The sequence below is a fragment of the Helicoverpa zea genome, chromosome 27 (assembly GCF_022581195.2).
Source record: "Helicoverpa zea isolate HzStark_Cry1AcR chromosome 27, ilHelZeax1.1, whole genome shotgun sequence".
NCBI lineage: Eukaryota > Metazoa > Arthropoda > Insecta > Lepidoptera > Noctuidae > Helicoverpa > Helicoverpa zea.
This window is the reverse complement of record NC_061478.1, coordinates 2,499,366-2,522,369: the sequence shown is the minus strand read 5'-3', so window position 1 is coordinate 2,522,369 and position 23,004 is coordinate 2,499,366. Positions and strand designations below refer to the sequence as shown.

Sequence of the window (23,004 nt, the reverse complement as noted above, 5' to 3'; positions counted from 1 at the left end):
GTTTGGAACTTGAGAAAGAACGTAGGATAGTTTTTATTACAAAAAAATACAAAAATAAAATTTATTCGCCATCTATTGGTCAAACCAAAAATCTGCCGAAAGTCACTATTCCACGCGAACGAAGTCGCGGGCAAAAGCTAGTCTATAATAACGATGCAAAAATAAAAACATAGTTTTGAAAACTAAAAAACACGCTAGTCATGTATTGTCATCAGAACTCAGAGCGTGTGCAAAATTTCATCCTCATCGAAGATTCAGGGTCAAATTAAGATTACAAGATTTTCTTAAATTGTTCAGGGCGTTAAGGTTGAATAAGAACAATATCGGTACATTCCACCATATATTAAGTAAGCCAACTTCCGAAGATGCGAGAATGTTGTTCGACTTTATGACCTTGATCCATTGATCTCAAATGTTATTGTTGTAACTTGTTTTAGGGTACGATGGGACTGACATACGCTGTGCGTTATAAAAGTCCCTAAATTTTTAAAGAATAAAAAAAAAAAAAAGATTTTCTTACATATGTAGTTAGTTAATAAAGAGTAAACATTGTTTTGTATGTTTAGTTTTAAGGTCCCGAAAGAAACTGAACAGATATGAATAATTCTATCAATATTGGCAAGCTGTACTTTCTCAAGTAACATAGTTTATACTTAATCCCGGTATAAGCAGGAGTTCCCACAGGATACGGGTGAAACAGTGGGAAAGCAACCAGTGTTAAAGATAGATTAAATGTTTATTCAACACAAAATGCTTTTTTAGGGTTCCATGCCCAAAGGAAAAAGACGAACGCTATCTGTCCATCACCAGGCTGTATCTCATAAACGTGAAAAATTAGATAATTCAAATTTTTGCAGATGATGCAGACCTGTTATAAATATGTAGCAACAAATAGGGACAACTAGAACAAAATAAATCTTTTAAGGGGCTCCCATACAACAAAAGATTCCATGACAGTTAAAAAACTTGAACTGTTTAAAATAAAACCTAGTTTACACATAAGAACAACATACAGGCTACATTTTTACCCAGACGCGGGAAGAAAATAAGTACAGGTAAATAAACTTACAAGCCAAGTTAATAAGCAGACTGCCCCCAGCAGCGTGAGCTCCGAACATACTCGGAGGAGCAGGTAACATGCTTGATAGATTATTCAGTAAAGTCTTCACTAGTAGCGGGGCGTGCATCCCGTAACGACCTTGGAATAACGTCCTGAAATGTATAGAAAATATATTAAGTTTGAAGCTCCCACTGGGGCAGAATATTTCGACGACCTCGATGGCGCAATGGTCACCATGCCGGACTGCCGAACCTGAGGTCCCGGGTTCGATCACGGTGGGGGGGGTTCCCATCGGCGTCGAGAGGGCGATGAAATACCTGGGACTCGTCCTCGACAGCCGGTGGAACTTCGTCGAGCATTTCCGACGTTTGGGCCCCAAACTGGAGAAGGCAGGTGCTGCATTCAGGCGGCTCCTGCCCAACCTGGGAGGCCCAAACGCCCCCTGCCGTAAACTCTACGCGGGAGTCTTGCGGTCCATGGCCCTTTACGGGGCCCGGTATGGGCACGTTCGGTACGGAAGCGGGCCGTACACTACCTGAACGTGCCCCAAAGGGTGATAGCCATCAGGCTAATCCGGGGGTACCGCACGATCTCCCGCGAAGCAGCTGGCCTACTAGCCGGACTGCCACCGTGGGATCTGGAGGCGAGAGTCTTCTTGCGCCTGTACGACTGGCGCGAGGAGGCTCAGCGGGGGGAAACCCCGTTGCCGCGGCAAGTTGTCGCGCAGCGGGCAGAGCTCCGGCGCGATCTCATGGTGGCCTGGAGGGAGCGACTGTCGCAACCCAGTGCAGGGCACGCCACCATCGTGGCGGTAAGTCCCCTCTTTGAGGAGTGGCTCGGGAGGAGTCATGGCGCCCTCACGTACCGCATGACGCAGGTCCTCACCGGACACGGTTGTTTCGGGAGGTACCTGCACCGAATCGGTCGTGAGGAGGCGCCCGGGTGTCACCATTGTGCGGACAGCCCCGAGGACACGGTGGACCACACAGTCCTGGTGTGCCCCGCATGGGAGGGGGCAATACCGGGTCCTCGTCGAGGCTTTGGGCGGCGGCGACCTCTCGCGTCCGGCCCTGGTTCAGGCCATGGTCCGGGGCGAGAGGGAATGGGATGCCGTCGCCTCCTTCTGCGAGGCGGTCATGCTCGAGAAGGAGGAAGCGGAACGCCAGAGAGTACGCACCTCTCATCCCGGTCGCCGCGCAGGACCAGGTAGACACCATGGGCGCCGGGTGTCGCATGATGACTCCCGGCCACCGTAGGCGTGGGTCTGTGGGCGGTGAGTTTGGGTGGCTCATCGTCCCTCTGTCTGCTTAGACGACAGACCCGTGTCGACGGCGCGCGTTGTTCCACGCGCTCCTCAAAGAGATGTCAGCAACCCCAGCGGGGCCCAGCAGGGCCAAGGCCTGCCGGGGCTGCGGGTTGTTCGAAAGAGATACCGCGGCCCTGGTACATAAAAGGCCTATGACGGAACACGACGGTTTTTAGTCAGTAAGAGTCTGACACTCCCTCACCGCTGCTAACCCACAGCGGGAGGGGTCATTTGATGATTTTTGACGTCGGAAAAAAAAAAAGGTCCCGGGTTCGATTCCCGGTTCGGTCGACATTTGTGTGATGAGCATGCTTGTTGGCTGTGGTCTGGGTGTTATATGTATTTATAAATATGTATATATGTAGCTACATGTAGTTTATCAGTTGTGTTAGCACCCATAACACTAGTTAATTAATAACTTACCATGGGGCTAACCGACCGTGTGTGAAAGTGTCCCGACATTATTATTTGTTTATTTAGTGTCCCGACATTATTTATTTATAATATCTATAATAATAAGTACCAGTGGCGAAGGGGGGTTTAATGAAATAGGGAAGCCGCAGCAAAAAAAAAAACTGGGGGGGGAGTACTCAGGGATGGGGGGGGGGGGAGAGAGACTAATAGTTTGAACACGTTTTCTCGAGGAATTCGGCAGATTATTAATATCTATAAAACTTTATTATCTTTAGTTAGGTATATTAACTACTAGAATCTGAGAAAACTTGGCACTAGAAACAATACATTTTAAGTATTTAATTTACAACGGCCTGTTAGCCATTGATATTTATCGTAGGTATTTATCCGTCAGGACGTTAGTAATTTTAATATAGACGTAATATTGGTCGGTAATTCACCCGTGCGGCGTGCCCGAGTTTTATAACACGTTTTTATTCTCAAAACTTAACCTTGAAAAATAAGTTCCTACCTAAAGTAAATAATCTGTCGGAAAACAGTCTAATGCGATAAATGCTATCCTAGTTAAGTTTTAAAAGTAGGTACACTATACCTGATGCCAACTGTCTACGTATCAAAATAACTCAATTCAACGTAGGTCTCTCTATTTTCACTAAGTACACACACTGTAGTACTGTACTTCTTGTACTGAGTACCAGGTCGGTCACAACACGGTGCGATCGCGGGGATTAGTAGGGAGTAATGATACAGCCAACTACTTAAACAAAATTATATACTTGGTGAATTAAAAAAAAAAATCCCAACTACGGTCATTAAATCGCGGAGAATCTTAACACCGCGATTCAGGATTTGCATAAAAATGCACAACGCCATCTATGTTGACATAATGTAACTAAAACACTTAAACTAACATAAAATATTGTACACACACGAACTATGTTATTTCCAAATGATACACACACTAGTAATACAAAGAACAAATTGTTAATGGTATTATCTAAAACAAAATAAGAACAATGAGAGTGAATTTGTCTGATTTGTTTGTTTACATATTTGAGAGCTCTAAGCGCTGTCACTCGCTCGTAGACAGATATAGCTACTCTACTCTTGACGCGTTCTTTCTCGTTCACTTGCGAGTTTTGATTGGCTGGAAGCCGCTCCGTGAGCCGGCTTACCGCTCGCCCATATGCCGCGAACATCGCTCGGCGCGGCGTGGATGACGTCACGCAAGCGTAGTTTTGTATGGAGGAGGAAGCCGCGGCTTGTTTAGTAGGAGCAAAATGTTTCAAGTAATTTATAGACAATTTTTTTTACGGTGGTAGGCGTTTTGTTATACCTACATATTTAAATTGTGTGGTTTAAATGATTATAGTAACTATACCTATACCTATATTATAACTTATACCTATGCTTCTTTCTTGAAATTCGAAAGGGAAGCCGATGGGAATCGGCTTATAAGGACGCCTCGCCACTGATATGTACTGAAGAGTTTGTTTCCTTGTTTGAAACGCACTAATCTTAGGAATTACTGGTCCGATTTGAATTTGAAAAATGCATTCAGGGTTAATTAAGTAAATCGAGGTAGCACGGGACCCGAGCAAAACAGTGGCGTAGGCTAGTTTTCGTTGAGTCACATCACAAACACATCATTATAACCGCACCGCGAATTATAAGATCACTTATAATAATACACCTCAATGTAATAAAGCTTTGCTAAGCTCCAAAAGTTCTTACAATTCAAAACTTTCTTCTATAATTGTATTTAAACTATGTATTAATATTTGCATCCAAAACATTTTAGAGAAAGATTTGAACTGTAAAATCTTTTACATACACGATTTTTGGCCGTTTTACAGAAAATGCTACCGAACCATTCGTTTTTTCTGCCCGCTCGCTATTGGAAGTTTTTTCTAAATCTCTCAAAATAAACTCACCTGTATATGAGTGAGGTGTCCACAAGGCGCGTCTGACCGTGAACTCCAGCGAACATATACACCGACATCAGAACTAGCATTGTGTTGATACATTCCAAGTGAAGGTAGTATGTGTTATCATCATCTCCCGAGCCTTTTCCCAACTATGTTGGGGTCGGCTACCAATCTAACGGGATGCAGCTGAGTACCAGTGCTTTACAAAGACCGACCGCCCTATCTGACCTCCTTGGTTTTGGTTGGTAGTTTGGTAACCTTGGTTAGACTCGTGTCAGACTTACTGGCTTCTGACTACCCGTAACGACTGCCAAGGATGTTCAATGACAGCCGGACCTACAGTGAAATAAATGAGAACTCACCTGTATATCAGCGAGGTGTCCACAAGACGCGTTTGTCCGTGGACTCCAGCGAACATATACACCGACATCAGAACTAGCATTGTGTTGATGCATTCCAAGTGTAGATAGTATGTGTTGTCACTGTGTAAATAAACCAATATTTATATGAATTAATACATGAGACCCTGATACATGAGACTTTTGTTGTTTGTTTTTTTCAGGCTCCCAAACTACTGAACCAATTGGAAAAAATATTTCACTGTTGGGAAATTACACTATCCCCGGGTTGACTTACACTAAATTTTATCCAGGCACAGGCAGTAGTTCCCATCGGACACGGGTGAAACCGCGGGAAAACTAATAACTGGTAAGTTATATTATACATAGTTAAAAAGTTTTTTAAACATTTTTTTTTTGCAGAAGAATTTATTAACAAAAATATTCATTTCAAATATATCTATTTCTAATCTAGATTTGATGTATTCGATACTTAAGAAAGAATTATATCTGTAAATTTTTTTCTTCATATTATTTACCCTTCCTTTTCTGCATAAAATCCTTTTATACCGACTTGGTTACCAATAAATATTTTGATATAATTAAAATAACCTTAAAGTACAAAGTACCCTTGTATAATTAAATAAATACTCACGTGACAGGAACATCAATGATAAGCCCAATGAGTGCGTCAATGAGCATTTCCACCCGGCTCTCAGAGCCGGTTAATTTGGGGGATGTGGGCGGCTCCGGGGCTTCAGGACTTGTGGGGGTCGCCAGAGGTGATGGGGATGTTTCTTGTGATGGCTGTGGAATAACAATAGTATTATATAATAATATTCTCATTTATTTATTGTTAAACATATAAATTACATTTTTAAATATTAAATCATCATCCTCATCCTCCGAGCCTTTTCCCAACTATGTTGGGGTCGGCTTCCAGTCTAACCAAATTCAGCTGAATACCAGTGCTTTACAAGAAGCGACTGCCTATCTGAACTCCTCAACCCAGTTACCCGGGCAACCCAATACCCCTTGGTTAGACTGGTGTCAGACTTACTGGCTTCTGACTTACCGGCTTTTTACCGGCGGAGTTTTAAATATTAAATAAAAAACATTTAAAAATATGAAAAATAGGTTGCCACCGGTATCGGGCACAGGGTCCAAGGTGGTTAGGGTCCCGGAGACATAAACCTCCTCACAATACGCGCCGTATCAAGGAGTACTGCCTTCTGAATCAGTCCCTTGATCCAGCCGCCTAACGAGAGCCTCATGCTAAAATAATAATAATTATTTATTTAGTTCTAGTAATTAATTTGTAAAGGAGGAAGTTTGTGACTATGTGTCATCCTTGTTATTTTGCCACGAGCAAAGCTGAACTGCTTTGGATGAAACTAATTTTAGGGAAAGTTACTAACTAATATTTCTTAAGATTTACTGGTGTAGCCACTGAGCCAGCTGTGTAGTTTGACAAAATATAATAAAAAGTTTTTAAGTCAATAAGTACTACTGGATAGGAGAAAAAAGTCAAGAGTAAAAAAAATAACTGTTTTGTCATAATTTTATAATAATTTCAGGGCAAACTTTGTTACCAAGTTCTTCCACCAAATGTTACCGTGTTGCCCTTTAAAACGTAACAGATTTTTGTATGTGACGTTAACGGGATAAAGCCATGCATTCTAACAGCTAATCCTTCTCTGAACACCGCCATTGAAATAAAACGACTTTTACGGATTTTATCGTAATAAGTGTCCGTAAAAGTAGTTTTATTTCAATGTCTAATATTCGCGTAAGTGTCAGAAATCAGTATGAACAACGCCATTCTTATTAACGGGTGAAGTAGCTTAAAGCAAGGGACTCTTACCGTGGTATCATTTCCTTCTCTACTTTCAACGGGTCCATTGCCGACCCTCCTCTCAGCTTGAACGTCCAAATGCCGGCAGAGTTCATACTCAGGCACCATTTCAACCAGATACTTGCTGACTGCTCGAATCACGAAGAGGGCGTTGAAGGTCTGCCATGCTAGCATCACACTGTGAACAAAAGAAATTCGTGATTAAGTTTTATTTAACTTTTAAGTTATTTTAGCTTTAAGTCTTCCAAATAAAAAAATAAATTTGAGGTTTGCCGTAACGATCAGTTCGTACTCTATTTGAGTCTTGACTTTTTATTTAAAACTCATCTAAAGTCAATGTAAATATGTAAAATAATAATAGTAACCAAATCAATTGAATCATTATTTTATGCAGAAGTTTATTTATCCCTACTAATCCCTACTAATATTATAAATGCGAAAGTAACTGTCTGTCTGTCTGTCTGTTACGCTTTTACGTCTAAATCACTGAACTAATAAAATTTGGTACACAGATAGAGTTGACCTTGAGAAAGAACATAGGATAGTTTTTATCCCGGACTTTTGAAGAATTCTCTTGGAAATGCGATATAACCGAACTATACGTGGACGAAGCCGTTGGCGGAAGCTAGTTTAATATATGTTTGTGTGCCAATTCCAATGGAGTAAAGCTTTTTCTCGCCATTTACTTGGGTCGGCTTTCTGTCTAACCGGGTGTAGCGAAGTACCAGTGTGCCATATACAGCGACTGCTTATCTGACTTCCTCGACTCATTTGCCTGGGCAACATATTTCCCCTTGGTAGAAGAGGTTGTCCAATTTTCTGGCTTCTGAACACTCGTAACTATTGCCAAAGATGTTCAAATGACAACCGGGATCCACCCATTTAACGTGCCTCTCAAAGAGGAACTCGTTATGACAAGATAAGGTAGGTATGCAATAATAGCTAAATTGATTTACTTTATTGCCAATAACAAAATAACTCTACTATTTTCCTGCATCAAAGTAAAATCCCAGCGCTCATATGAAGATCTAAATGAATTAGCTTCCTCAAGTGGTTCCTTTCAACCATTTCATGATGGAACTACAACCCACATACAGATAATGAACCGGCCAAGTGCGAGTCGGACTCGCGCACGAAAGGTTCCGTACCATTATATTATTAATAAAACGGACAAAAAAATCACGTTTGTTGTATGGGAGCCCCCCAAAATATTTATTTAATTCTAGTTTTCTGTAGTTGTTGTTATAGCGGCAACAGAAATACATCATCTGTGAAAATTTCAGCTCTCTAACTATCACGGTTCATGAGATACAACCTGGTGACAGACGGACGGACGGACGGAGGAGCGAAGACAATAGGGTCCCGTTTTACCCTTTGGGTACGGAACCCGAAAAAAATAGCCTATATATTTACAGATGTATGGCCTATATTACTGCCAAGTTTCATCAAAATTCTATTCAGAAGTTTTGCGTGAAAGAGGAAAACAAACATTAGGAAACTGCCTATAATAATAACATGATTCACTTTTCTGGGGTTTCTACAGTCCTTTACCAATTAGGCTGTGTTCACCGTAGGTCAACTGTTAGTAGCCGACTAGCGACTGAACATTTTGTGGCAGACTAAAATTTAAGGGCTAGTAATAAAAGCTCCGACAAAAAAATAAGAATTGCCCTTACTCAAAATACTAAAGCTACTGACTAAAATACTGACTTTCCGACTACTTTTCTCCGAATAAAAATTACGAAACGACCGAATGAGATACTAAAGTCTTCGAAAAATAAACATCACTGTTTGTTGCTATAATACTTTTCTACCAGTATAAATTACGTTCTACTGAAAACTATGCTTTGTATTTTTTAATCTTTACTTGCCTACTATTAATTCATAAATTACCTTTCATATTTCATAGACTTGGTGCCATTTTAACTATAACATTATACTGAAAATATTATTCTCAGTGGTTAAACAATACTTTTAAAAAATATAAAAATGTACTTGTAATAATAACTTATACTTGCTTCATTTATCATGAATTTTATTTACCATGGGTATGCTTGCCTAGTGGGTAAAGGACCAACCTCAAGTACGAGGGCGCGGGTTCGATTCCAGGTCAGGCAAGTACCAATGCAACTTTTCTAAGTTTGTATGTACTTTCTAAGTATATCTTAGACACCATTGGCTGTGTTTCGGATGGCACGTTAAACTGTAGGTCCCGGCTGTCATTGAACATCCTTGGCAGTCGTTACGGGTAGTCAGAAACCAGTAAGTCTGACACCAGTCTAACCAAGGGGTATCGGGTTGCCCGGGTTACTGGGTTGAGGAGGTCAGATAGGCAGTCGCTTCTTGTAAAGCACTGGTACTCAGCTGAATCCGGTTAGACTGGAAGCCGACCCCAACATGATTGGGAAAAGGCTCGGAGGATGATGGGTATGCTTCGATATCGGTACTTATTTCAGGTTCAGGAAAAGTTAGAATTAAAGTAGTATTTATGCTTTAATCTAAAACCAAGTAGATTTTGGTTTCCTAGAATATTGTTAATCGATTTCCCAAAAAGGAGGAGAATCTCAATTCGGCCGGTATGTTTTTTTAACCGACTTCCCAAAAAGGAGGAAGTTCTCAATTCGGCCGGAATGTATTTTTTTCTATGTGTGTACATCGATTACGCCGAGGTTTATAAACCGATTTACGTGATTCTTTTTTTGTTCGACGTGGAATAGCTGCCAGTTGGTCCCATAGTCATCAGGTCAGAATCTGATGATGGAAACCCTGAGAAATCAAGGGCAACCTGCGAATGTCGTAGGCATTTAATCAACACCCAACTTTTGTTTCGACGATTCTTCTACACCGGTATTGATGAACCAGCTCCCTCCTCTTCCTCCAATCCAGAACGGTACACGGGTACCTCATCCATATTTCGTAACAATACTAAGTTTCCTTAATAGATAGTAAGTTAGTAGTTTCCTTAGTACACTTAATAGTTATATTAGTGAAAATACGAAAGCAAAAGCAACAAAAAACTATTTATTTTCTTAACATAAACAGACGTTACATGCAAGCGTCGGTCGTTGCAAACGCACTGCGCTCGGATCTTTCGAACTTGCACACGAAAACAGTTGAATGCGACCCGAACCCGATCGCGTGTGCCAAACTGTTGAGGTATTTTCATTATTTTGTATGTCTCTACCAGACCTCGGGACTATAGAGTCCCGGATTTTTGGGAGGCGAACGTGGGGCCGAAGCCAACACGCTGAAGCCCTTTTGAGACAACTTTAATGAAATGGTGACACAAAACCGACGATTATCCCTGTATACACTATAGAAATGTACCCAAGGACAATCCCCGGTTCTGTGCTAAACTATTGCTAACTATGGATGAAAACTACTTGGGCTATTGTGATGGAATGCTAGTGGACTAGGAATGGGGAAACTACGGGAACTATGGCACCTGCCGATAACAATGTAATAAATACACGTAAAAATGGCAGGTGGAGACTCGCCAACTCACTTACTGGGCCCCCGGGAATCAGTCGCTAAATCGCAACAAGAGGGCAACAGGTACATGAGCGGCTGAAGGGTGAGGATACCTCGGCGGACTTTAAACGCAGATCACGCGCTCCCTGTGGGTCCAGCATCACCGGCCCACTCGCCACTTACCACGAGGCACCTACCCTCCGAGTGGGCTGTTAACCCTGCTCTAGCGACTCCACTCTGACCGGCCGATGAAGGCAAGCCAAGAGGCGGGAGACCTATCCCCCGTCATGCTTCACTCCGGCAGGCCGGAGATGGGGGACAGTATACTCTGCCTGGAGCACTCGGATATATAGCCCCGCGGGGTCGCTACTCCCCGTCATCCGCCTCAGATGCCCTGCGGGGCGTATTTTCATTATTATTGAGAGTTAAAAAATAAATTTAATAACCAACAATAGAAATTATAACAGTTCATGCAAGTTGTAAAAATATGATTATTTTGTCAAAACCTCTGTTGTCGGTAACTTAGTAATTTTGTCGGAAGTTCAGTATTTTAGTCGGAACTTTAGTTTTATTACTCGATGATCGAATTTTCTTTAGGAGAAAAAGTTATTTATTTGTACCTGCTCATATTTGTAGTTAAAATTGATATTTTTTGTCGTTTATGTTTTCGATATTTTGTCGGTAATTCATTATAACGCTGGTTAATTAGAATAATAGTCGGCCACATATCGCTGGAGATTAATTTGTTTTTCGGAACCATTATTATTATCCAAATTTAAGTCAGCTGCAAACTCGAATCAATTTTCTTGTTCATTTTGGTTATTTTTGCTGTGAGTCGGTCGGCACTCGTAAATTGTGCAAAGTGAGCCTAAACTAGCAAACTGTCGACACTCCATCAACAACAGACAAGTCTGTCTGGCTGAGTCCAAACCAAACTGACTGTCAGGCACCGAATGTGAGAAAACGTCACGCAGTTTAGGGTTCGATAGAAAACCCACAAAGTCCCACCGCTTTGTGGGTTTTCTAAAACTTTCACAAAGCAGCCCGTAGTCTGGAAGTCTTGGTGATTGATTCACCCGTGCATGGAGAGCACGTAAATGTTGATCCTGCGCCTGATCTCTCTCCGGTCGTGTCGGATTGCCGTCCCGTCGGGCTATGAGAGTGAAGGAATAGTGAGTGCACCTGTGTCTGCGCAAATGCTCGTGCACTATAATATGTACTGCGCAGCTGGCTGATCTCCTTATATGAGAACAGACGCCGTGGCCGAAATCGGCCGTGAACGCCGCATAGATGCTGACATTCAGCGGCTGACAGTCAGTTTGGTTTGAACGCAGCCTAAGCCCCGTATGTTGTTGACAACTTGAGTTATTTACACTATTAAACAACTTTAATTATTTAATAATTATTAATAGTTAGGTATATATATGATATTGTTCACTTATATTTCAATCGGCGTCCTTAGAGGTCGTGTCTTAGTAAATAAACTATTAATTAATATATCTATATTAACATGAAGCTATTGTTTATAATAACGTTTTTCTTGCTCGCGCTGACGCTTGTCCCAGCCCGGAGGCAATACTATCCTAGAAATGGTAAGTTTGTAACTTCAAAATTAAAAAAAAAACGTCTATGAAGATCTCGAAAACATTTATGGCCTTACTACACAAACTTAAACAGCTGTTGAACACTTGTCTAAAAAACGGTCCTTCATCATCATCATCATCATCCCAGCCATAGGACGTCCACTGCTGAACATATGCCTCCCCCTTTGATTTCCACAGATACCTGTTTGAAGCGACCTTCTTCTTCTTTCTCCTGCCCTGTTTCCAAATTTTACTTGGGGTCGGCGCAATATGTCATTTTCTTCCATTTTCCCCTGTCACTCGTCATACTGACACTCACTCCCTTCCTATTCATATCCCCCCTTACTTATAAACGTGAATTAAATATAAGTAATACTTAAGGGCTGTTTAAGAAAATTCTTACTTATAAACCTTGCTTAAGCGTGTCTTAACTAACATTTAATCACTACTTAAGACTTTAAGTAGTGATTAGTTAAAATGTTGCTTACAAGGTGATTAGAGATTTTATAAGTAAGGGGGATCATCTTTAAGGCTTCTATCTTCTGTTTGAAGCGACCTTATTTCAACATAATTTGACATGTTTTTAGACCAGTGTTCAACAGACGTTTAAAAGTTTTTGTGGTACCACGGTTAATGTTTTTTTTTTAATTATAATAATTGCACGAGATAACCCCCATATATACTTTAAAAATATTTATAGTTTGGGATGTAATATATGTATATTATATCACATAGTGAAAAGCCGGCTTCAGTATACAAGCAAACAAATAATATTTTGTCTTTACTATATTAGTATAGATAATAACTGCTTTGTATTCGATTGTAGGTACTGTTAACACGTAATTTTTAGGATGCCGTATCAAAAGGGTAAAACGGGACCCTATTGTTTTCGCTCCTTTGTTCGTCCGTCCGTCCGTCCGTCTATCACCAGGCTGTATCTCATGAACCGTGATAGTTAGAGCTGAAATTTTCACAGATGATGTATTATTCTTGCCGTTATAACAACAAATACTGAAAACTGGGAGGCTCCCATACAACAAAAATGATTTTTTTATCCGTTTTATAAATAATGGTACGGAACCCTTTGTGCGCGAGTCAGACATGCACTTGGCCGGTTTTTTTGAAACATCTGATCGCATTAGGATGAAACTTATCAATTATTTTGATTTTTCAGGTATAACTGGTTTCGGGAACGCAGTGCTACCAGGATATCACATGATTTCGATATACAACGTAAATAAGCCTAGACCTAGACCGAAGGGAAGGAGGTTTATGTACTGAAAAAAAAAGATTAAAATAAAAATAGGTACCTATTTTTGAACTTATTGCCGGAAAAGGAGGAGGTAAACAATAGATTGTTGTATTTTGATGTTATACCTGTAGTCTATGTAATGACAAATAAATAAATGCCTTCTATGTATTACTGATTTGTATTATTAATACCATAATCGCCTGATCTCTTTCCGATCGTGTCGGATTGCCGTCCCATCGGGTTATGAGAGTGAATGAATAGGGAGTGCATCTGTGTCTGTGCAAATGCTCGTGCACTATAATATGTCCTGCGCAGCTGGCTGATCTCCTTGTATGAGAACAACCGCCGTGGCCGAAATCGGCCGTGGACGCCATTACCATAAAACTTGAAAGACAGTTGTGAGTGACAGAGAATGTCGTGGTGCTAATAGGTATAGAACCAACCTCTCAAGAATGAGTGTGTGAGCTCAATTCCAGGCAAGTACCAATGCAACTTTTCTAAGTTTATATGTACTTTCTAAATACGGACACCAATGACTGTTTCGGATGGCACGTTAAACTGCAGGTCCCAGTCATTGAACATCCTTGGCAGTCGTTATACGTTAAAATAACAGAAAAACTATGTCATTTGTACTCCTTTTACACAGTCTGTCTACATCTCTATATTCTAACTCTCCTACTACGGGTCTGCTGGAAGAGATTTCTTTAGAAATAAGCAGTACCATTGTACCATTTTATGTTACCTCTACCTCTTTCATGTATTTACTGTGTACATAAATGGTCAAATAAATAAATAAATAAATAAGGAGTTACTAAACCACTAAACGAGACAGTCGGAGCACGTAACAGTAAAAATTGTGCAAAGTGGGTCCAAACTGGCAAACTTTCGACACTCTATCTATAATACTATACTCATTTATATAAAAGATAGTCGTGTTAGTAACACATTTTATAACTCAAGAATGGCTGAAACGTTTAAACTGAAAATTAGAGAGGAGGTAGCTTAGTTCCGGGAGAAGTAGAGTTTTTGTCACCATCCGGGACGCGGGTGAAACCGCGGGCAGAAATTTCAGCTAATTTCAAATGATATACGGAAGGGCGTACTAAACGCTGCGGGATTGTTCGAAAGAGTTACCGCGGCCCTGATACATAAAAGGCCTACGACGGAACGCGACGGTTTTTAGGCAGTAAGAGTCTGACACTTCCTCACCGCTGCTAGCCCACAGCGGGAAGGGGTCATTTGATGATTTTTGACGTCGTTAAAAAAAAGGGCGTACTTATTTATTTATTTATTTAAAAAAAAGTACTGCCACATCACAAACATTTAACATTCGATAACTTAATATACTTTTTTAGTTTATGGTCTGATGCATGTGACAATAATGGCGTACATAACATTCGCAATTCATCGGCTCGAAGATGTAATACAATAATAAATCATAAAAATAAAATTGAGAATATCTAATGAATACATACTTTGGAATTGAAATTTAACAAATAATACAGTATAATTGTTTAAATATTAACATAAATGTCCAATAAATGTCATGTAAAAAAATTAAGAAATATAAGTAAAATCAAGTCAGTATAAAACAACAAATGAATAACGATTAGAATTAGGGTGCGTTTTTAATTTTGTTTTTGAATATACGCAACTTATCGTGGAACACATCAAGATCGGGTATTACTGTGATAAGGGAATGATACTTACTCATCAATTATGATACTAAACCAATACGCTGCTAACTCATTCGACTGCTAACATTATGCCTACTGTGTACGCAGCCTTAAGCCCTATGTGTTGATGAGACAACCATCATTATTTTATAATTATTAATAGCTATATTGATCATTCATATTTCAATCGGCATCCTTGGAGGTCGTGTCTTAAAGCCCTTTATAGAGTTTGTGTTTATTGAAGTAAACTAGTAATTAATATCTACATTAATATGAAGTTGTGGTTTATAATAACGTTTCTGTTGCTTGCGATGACGCTAGTAACAGCCCGCCCGAAACTCAATCGTAATGGTAAGTTTGAAAATTTTCCAAAATATCCGTTTCTATGTAGATCTCGAACATATTTGCTAACCTAAGTAGCATTTTTCCAACTCTGTTGGGGTCGGCTTCCAGTTAAAGCTAAGTACCAGTGTTTTATAAAAAGCGACTGTCTATCTGACTTTCTCAAACCAGTTACCCGGCCAACCGAATTCCCTTGAGTAAGACTGGTTGTCAGACTTTCTGGCTTCTGCCAAGATGCCTGACTGCCAAGGATGTTCACTAACACATTTACCCCCTTACTTATAAAATCTCTAATCACCTTCTAAGCAATATTTTAACTAATCACTACTTAATGTCTTAAGTAGTGATTAAATGTTAGTTAAGACATGCTTAAGCAACGTTTATAAGTAAGAATTTTCTTAAACAGCCCTTAAGTATTACTTATATTTAATTCACGTTTATAAGTAAGGCTGTTAGTGTTTAAGTATGTATTATATTATAAACGGTGTGTTTTCGAATGTAAGAAACACGGCACGTAATTATCTCAAAAACATCTGATCATATTAGGATGGAACTTTGTTAAACTATGAAAAAAATAATTGTTAATTATTACTTTATTTTTTTCAGTTCTTTCGGGGCTCAAAAATGCAGTACTCACAAGTTCGCGTATGATGCAGCTGTATAGCAGAAATAAACCAAAAAAGGGTTAAAATCACAATACTGTTTTTATTTGTTGTAAAATGTATTTTTTAACTATGGTACTTCCTAAAAAGGAGGATATCAAAGGAGGAGGTATTGTATTGCAATTGCTAAAGTCAATAAATAACATGTAAAATAAATAAATGCCTATAATAACTGATTTCTATTATTTATTAATATCATAGAAAAACACTTCAATAAAATTTTTTGAACCTCTCACGACCCCTTCCCCTCTCTCCTTCCTTTAAATGGTAATACTCTGAATATCGATAGAATTACAATATTATTTATTGTGATTATTTGCGAAAACAGTACCTAACTGTAGTATCTAACCTAATCAACCCAGTTAACCAGGCATTGGGAAACCCATCATTGGCCATAGCATCTTGGTCAGTGATGGTGACGTAATAATTGGTGCTAAAAATATTGATGAATAAGTGGAATACCCCCTTAAGTTGTTATAAACTATATTGCATAAATCCCGCATAAATATGTATAGAAAAATATCCACATATACACGACTCTTCTAATATTATAAATGCGGAAGGTGGCTGTAACTATGTTTGTTTGCTTGGCAGTAATATGGCTTAGATACTACAGATTGATATACACTTCCACTCGAAACTACTCCGCGTACTCGGTTTAAAGTAGCATATAACCGTCCCCGAAAAATTTGCTATCGAACCCAATTTTTTTGTAAATCATGCTGAGATGAGCGCGTTCAAGCAAACATTAGCCTATTACCTAGTATAGATGAAGTAATTAAGGAAGTCTTCAATGGAACAACTGCTAATCTAGTAAGGAGGTCCTCCAACTGTGATTGTTCAACTTATTTCGGCCTTATCATCATCATCATCACACCAGCCAATTGCCGCCCACTGCTGAACATAGGCCTCCCCAAACGCCAACCATCCCAGTCTTGGGCAGCCAGCACCCATCCACCTTCTTCACAATAGTTAAGGATGTTTTGTTTTTACATACAATATTTCAAGTTCTGAAAAGCCCCTACCTAATTGCTTACGTACATAGTTAATGCATATTACGTCAATGTCAAGCATACAAGGATAACTCTATGTAATAAACCATCCTTATTTACTGTAAAAAATAGTAAACAATAAAATACCCAGGACAAAAAGTAAAAAATAATGAACGGTTGACATTCCTAATGAGTTAAGTATATAAAGTGAGTTATGCTACAGAAATGTGTGAATATTCTACCCGATACTTACGAGTGAAGACGTGTGTTTTGTGTAGTGTTAAATTTAAATAAAAAAGCTTCCAATATGGATCAAGTTGATGGTGGTAAGTCTTTTCTTATTTTAATTTGCGGATTTTTTTTAAATCGATATCCCAAAAACGGTTGTCGATTGGGTGGTATTTTTATTTTTTCACTAACAAGATAACATTTCAGTTTTACAATATGTATATGTGTAGCTATATGTAGTTTATCAGTCGTGTTAGCACCCATAACACAAGTTAATTAAGAATTTAACATGGTTCTAACCGACCGTGTGTGAAAAGGTGTCCCGAAACCATACTATAGTTCGGCCATTCAGAGAATGCGTTCCTGACACGTCGCGATTGAACTGACGACGTAACTACATTCATTGATTATTGATATAATAATGTTGTTTTAATGCTCCTCAATTGTTAAAACGGTAAACAACCAGCAAAAATATTTTTATCGTAACTGCAACGCCATTGCAAAGTTACGTCGTCAGTTCAATCGCGACGTGTCAGGAACGCATTCTCTGAATGGCCGAACTATAATAGTATAAATGCGAAAGTAACTCTGTCTGTCTGTCTGTTACGCTTTCACGTCTAAACCACTGACAACTGATTTTAATAAAATTTGGTACACAGATAGAGTTGACCTTGACAAAGAACATAGGATAGTTTTTATCCCGGAGTTTTGAAGAATTCTCTTGGAAACACGATACAACCGAACGATAACGATATAAAGTTAGTTATATATTTATACTTTATTCCAGTACAAGGCAAAGGCATACAGAAACATGCTTTACAACCGGCGACAACAATGATAGAAAAGTATTGTGCTATAACGAAATGTGACTCGCCTCCGCCCACATCACCTACGCCTGCCGATGACGAAACTTCGAAAGATGAGAAAAAGCCCGACTCGTCATGATAACTGATAGAAAATTAAAACTAACAAAGTAAGTTTTCAATTGAAAGCCAATTTTCACAGACCACATAAACGTCCGTTTTTAGGGTTCCGTACCCAAAGGGTAAAACGGGACCCTATTGTTTTCGCCCCTCTGTCCGTGCGTCCGTTTGTCACCAAGCTGTATGTCATGAACCGTGATAGAGAGTTGAAATTTTCACAGATGATGTATTTCTGTTGCCGCTATAACAACAAATACTGAAAACTGGAATAAAATAAATATTTTGGGGAGCTGCCATACAACAAACGTGATTTTTCTCATCATTCATAAAATAATGGCTCATTTTATAAATAATGGTACCTGAAAATTGTATGTGAATATTGATAGAACACAGTTAATTTAGGAAAACTGTTAAAATTATTAAAATATATTTTTTTGCCGGAACCAGGTCACCCAAATCCTAAGTCTGTCGTCATTTCACAAGTAACATTATTTCTAGAGCGATGTAACTACTAGTAACTACTAGTAATAATTATATTTTCTTTTCTCCACAGATTCTCGTAAGGTCGCAAGATGACAGATTCGAGAGTGACCAAAAACCTAACAGTATTATTTATTCACCACCAACATTGTATAATACATAGTTATTTCTTATATAACCTATTCATTGCATAAACTATGTAATTGTCACATCTTTAAGGCCCATTTTCATCGACACTATAAACGTCCGTTTTCTTACGTCAGCTGTTTACTTTGTATTACATTTCATGTTCAATTTTTTAAGTAAACTGTTGTTTCGTTGGGCCCAAAGCTCTCTATTACTAGTCTTTAAGAATATTTATAACTTATAATAAATTATTTAATAAGCGTTACAATCGTTTTTATTGTATGTTTCCTACCAAGGCGCCACATATCGCTAGTATTTTTAGACGCCATTGACTTAAACCCAGACTAATCCAAAGCGGATCGAGGCGAAGATGTTTCTAAAGAAACAAATAGAATTTCGGTATTATAAAATCCCGTCTGTATCCAGTCAGACCCTAGTTCACTGACAACATAAATGTCAGTTTTTCTTAGGCCGGCAATACACGAAAATTAAAGCAGTCAGGGCCGACAGCTTGAAGCTGTCGACTGTCCGAATCATTAGGACCTGCTCGAGCGGTTCGTGTATGTGCGTCCATAGAACTCTGAAGTTCACTATGCAGTCGACTGCTTGAAGCGGTCCGTGTTTTGCCGGCCTTAAAACATTACACCGTAGCTCTAAAAAACAGTACTAGGTACTGGGTAGGTAACTGTATCTTCCTCATAGAAATCTGCATATTTATGGTATTACTAATAGGAAAATCTGTAGTACAAACCCATACTTAACGTTACTGGACTTAATTAATCTTATTAATAAACCAACAACGTAGTAAAATGTGTTACATAACAAAAATAATAATAAACATCTTTTTACTACGCATAAGCTTCCTCCAGGCTTAACTGTGGGCTAGTCATAATTGGGCTGCGGGATTGTTCGCGCTTGCAATAATCTTCAAATGACCCCTCCCGCTGTGGGTTAGCAGCGGTGAGGGAGTCAGACTTTTACTGACTAAAACTCCATCGTGTTCCTTCTTAGGTATTTTATGTACCAGGGACGCGGTAGCTCTTTCGAACAATCCCGCAGCCCCGGGTACATAAAGGGCTTAAGAAGGAACATGGTGGGTTTTAATGAGTAAGAGTCTGACCCTTCCTCATGCTGCACCCACAGCGGTAACCTTTTTTTATGCCCCTTCATTTGCTTTCCCATAAAAAAGTATATATAGGGAATGCGGAGTACCTTCCCTTGAGACGCGGGTGAAACCGCTGGTGGAAGCTATATAAAAAATATATGTAAAAGGAGGAAAAATTATAATAAAGACGCAGTACTTTGCATATGGCAAATAATATAAATGTAACCGTAGGACAATGTCTCAAGACAGACTTAAGGAAAATTCTTTGGGAAATACACGCATACAAAAACTATGAAGATTTTATTAGTTTTGAGTTTAATTTTTGCATTTTCACTATGATGGCGCAAGCAGCTGCCGATAGAAAAGGTGTGTACTACATATTTTGTTTAGTTAAAGACAAGCCATTAACAGTGTTCCAGAAGTTATACGGAGGTTTTAGTCAGCCTTCTTATCGAGTGAGCTGCAGGTTTAATCACCTAACAAGCCCTAGTGTCAGTATGTTCTCAAATCCGCCCGACGGCCTCTGACGTGGAATTGTAACAACGACTGCTTTGTGGATTCGATTCTGACATGAATTTTGCCAAGAGTCAGACTAATTGTAGTCACGTACGGGAAATCTTAAGAAGATGACATATTTTTATGTATATGACAAATGACATAATTTTGTATTGAAATTGTAATAATTAAGATTTTTTTTATATAAGAAAGATTTATAGACATGTGTTGGTGGGGAGTTCGTTGCGCCACTTCTTCCCAGTAATAACATATAGGAAGTGGTGAAGGATGTTTTTGGGGCTGTCTCATGTAATCCTGACGTTCGAAAAGGCTGTGTTTCAGCCTACTTTGAAAAAACTATTTTTGTTCTCTTTTTTTTAATTATTTTCCAAATACTTTTTGTTCATTTGTTTATTCATTGGTTACAGGATCACGCCTTCCACTGATAGCCCAAATCGGTACTAACGTCCCGGCTTCCAGACTTCTTTACTATTACAATCGTAACAAAAATCATACGAATGGTTAAACAGCGACAGCAAAAATATTGTTAACGGTCCATTTTACGTGTGTGGGACAAATATGTATGTATTTCCCTCTCTCTGTGAACCCTATTACAATACTCTTCACCGTAATTTAAGCTAGTTAAGCGTCTGTTTATCTTAAACAACTTTTTTGAAAATTCAAAATAATTATATAATACAAAATAAAAAATTTCTCCTCCACCTAAAGGTTGACTGGTAGAGAACGCCTAAGGCGTTAAAAAATGTGTGCAAAAAGTATAAAAAAAAAAAAAAAAAAAAATCATAGAAAGCAGTTGTTTTGACAAATCAACTGCTTTCTATGAATCGGTCGGTAAACTAGAGTCTTAGTTGTTTTGTAATGTCTGTAAGTAGGTATAGCATTTCGTACCTATGTGTTATGTTCTCGTAAATAAATGTATACATACTTATTTTTTATTTCCTTAATTGTATCATGCCCTTCGTTTTTTCATTTGTTACTATTGAACTGATTGAAAAATTCTTTCACTATTGGAAAACTACACTATTCCCGAGTAACATAGGCTATATTTTACCCTGGTAATAAAGAAAGGCATACATAAATTCTTCACGGATGCGAGTGAAACCGCAGGGAAAAAAGCTAGTAATGTAATATTTTTTTGTTATTCAGGTAAATTACGAGCCATAAAATTATGTATTCTTCTTATTTTTATTTATAGCTCCGTCGTTATTTTCAAAGTATATCAAAGTAGGAAATAACACCGTGATCGGTGCGAAAAATAAATAGATTGGATCATTTATCTAACTAGAACATTTACCTATGTCAATTGTACGATTTAAATATAAGAGGATGACATCTTGTCAAAATACAGATAGCGTATTGGGACTAATACTTGGTACAAATGTTCTTTTCTATACTTAGAATATATTTCAATGAAGTATAGATACTTATACAGGAATGAATTTTATCCAGTGCGCAAACTTTGTCAACTTATAGTTAAATAAGTTTTATAGATACGTATATTTTTATTTTGTAGTGTTTTAGTACAAAAAAGAAAAGTTATTGATATCGAAAGATGTTTATTTTGTAACCGATAGTACGGTCACAGTCGTCATAGTATGCACGGCGGCAACGCGAAACCGGTTTATTGACGGAGCTTCGCTCGGCGCGCGTAAGAATAGTTGGTATCCATATTTTGCTGATTTTAGGGCGGACAAAAGAATGAAAAAAAAATTTTTACTGATGATACAGATATGTTCTGTTAACGATTCTGGACCACCAGTTTTTTTTTGCGCACTGCTTAAATTCATTCCTGTATAGCATGGAAGTATAAATACCACGGAGGAAGGAAAGATAGCGGAGATGCCATAAAGAAGGTAGGTCAGGCTCTTTCTTAAGCTGGGTACTCACTTAGCAGTGTAGCACGTAACGTATCAGATACGGTATCAAGTGAGTACGTAGGCACGAGCCCGCTGCCAGCCGCTCGCGCGTGGAGCGCTGTAAGCTCGCAGTGACCCGCCAAGTGGCGGTTTCGCTGCGAACACAAAGGCGGCTCGCAGTGTGCTCGTGAGGACTGTGGACGAGCCGTACCCACTTGCAGGTTGATACCGTATCTGATACGTTACGTGCTACACTTCTAAGTGAGTACCCAGCTTTATAGGTCACGGTAACGCACGGCAAGCATGATTGAATCAAATCAAAACCAATATGTAAAAGATTGGTTTTCATTGATTGGTGGTATTTTGAAAATAATGTGCCGGTTCCATAGAAGGCGTGAAGGGAGCAAGGAACGTTCCTCGTCCCCCAAACACCCGCATTTTGTCGCGCTACTTTCTTAGTAGATTTTGCGTTATGACATCTCCGCTAGTCATTTTGTTCTCCCTGGGCTAATTTGTCTGGGGTCTTATTTACTTTTATTATCTTGACCGTGTTTTTGTACTATTTACACGGTAGTGTTAACTTGTTTTGTTACTCCGAATTGCATTTATTTTGTAATTTTGTTCTCAATAGCAGAAGTTAAGTTTTATTTTGTATATGTAGGTATAATATAAACGTGTAAATTCGAGGCATAAACTAAATATATTCTGTGAGCGATAGTCGTGTTTACATATTTATATTTTGTTATTTTTCGTTATGATTGTCGTCAATTTTGGTAAGAAGGATAAACTGTTGAGACATCATCAACACAGCGGTGTAGGTATGTATCTATTAATCGACCAGAATACAACCTTTTTGAAAATTAAGTGACTAAATTATAATGGGACAGTATC

At 38.9% G+C, this 23,004-nt stretch overlaps 1 protein-coding gene and 2 long non-coding RNA genes across 3 annotated transcripts in view; 2 read left to right on the top strand and 1 right to left on the bottom strand.

Moving 5' to 3' along the window:
• LOC124643304 (dymeclin) overlaps window positions 1-23,004 on the bottom strand; it is a 68,063-nt gene that overhangs the window by 8,512 nt on the left and 36,547 nt on the right. Inside the window, exons 4-7 of the mRNA XM_047182236.1 lie at window positions 6,911-7,079; window positions 5,702-5,853; window positions 5,071-5,190; window positions 1,070-1,212 (exon numbers count right to left, since the gene is read on the bottom strand). Of these exons, the coding sequence (XP_047038192.1) occupies window positions 1,070-1,212; window positions 5,071-5,190; window positions 5,702-5,853; window positions 6,911-7,079 (584 nt within the window). The remainder of the gene's footprint in view (window positions 1-1,069; window positions 1,213-5,070; window positions 5,191-5,701; window positions 5,854-6,910; window positions 7,080-23,004) is intronic.
• On the top strand, window positions 11,736-13,378 carry LOC124643307. The gene is made up of 2 exons (XR_006985907.1): window positions 11,736-11,964; window positions 13,130-13,378. It is a non-coding gene; the product is annotated as an uncharacterized LOC124643307 (long non-coding RNA).
• On the top strand, window positions 14,942-16,059 carry LOC124643308. The gene is made up of 2 exons (XR_006985908.1): window positions 14,942-15,234; window positions 15,832-16,059. It is a non-coding gene; the product is annotated as an uncharacterized LOC124643308 (long non-coding RNA).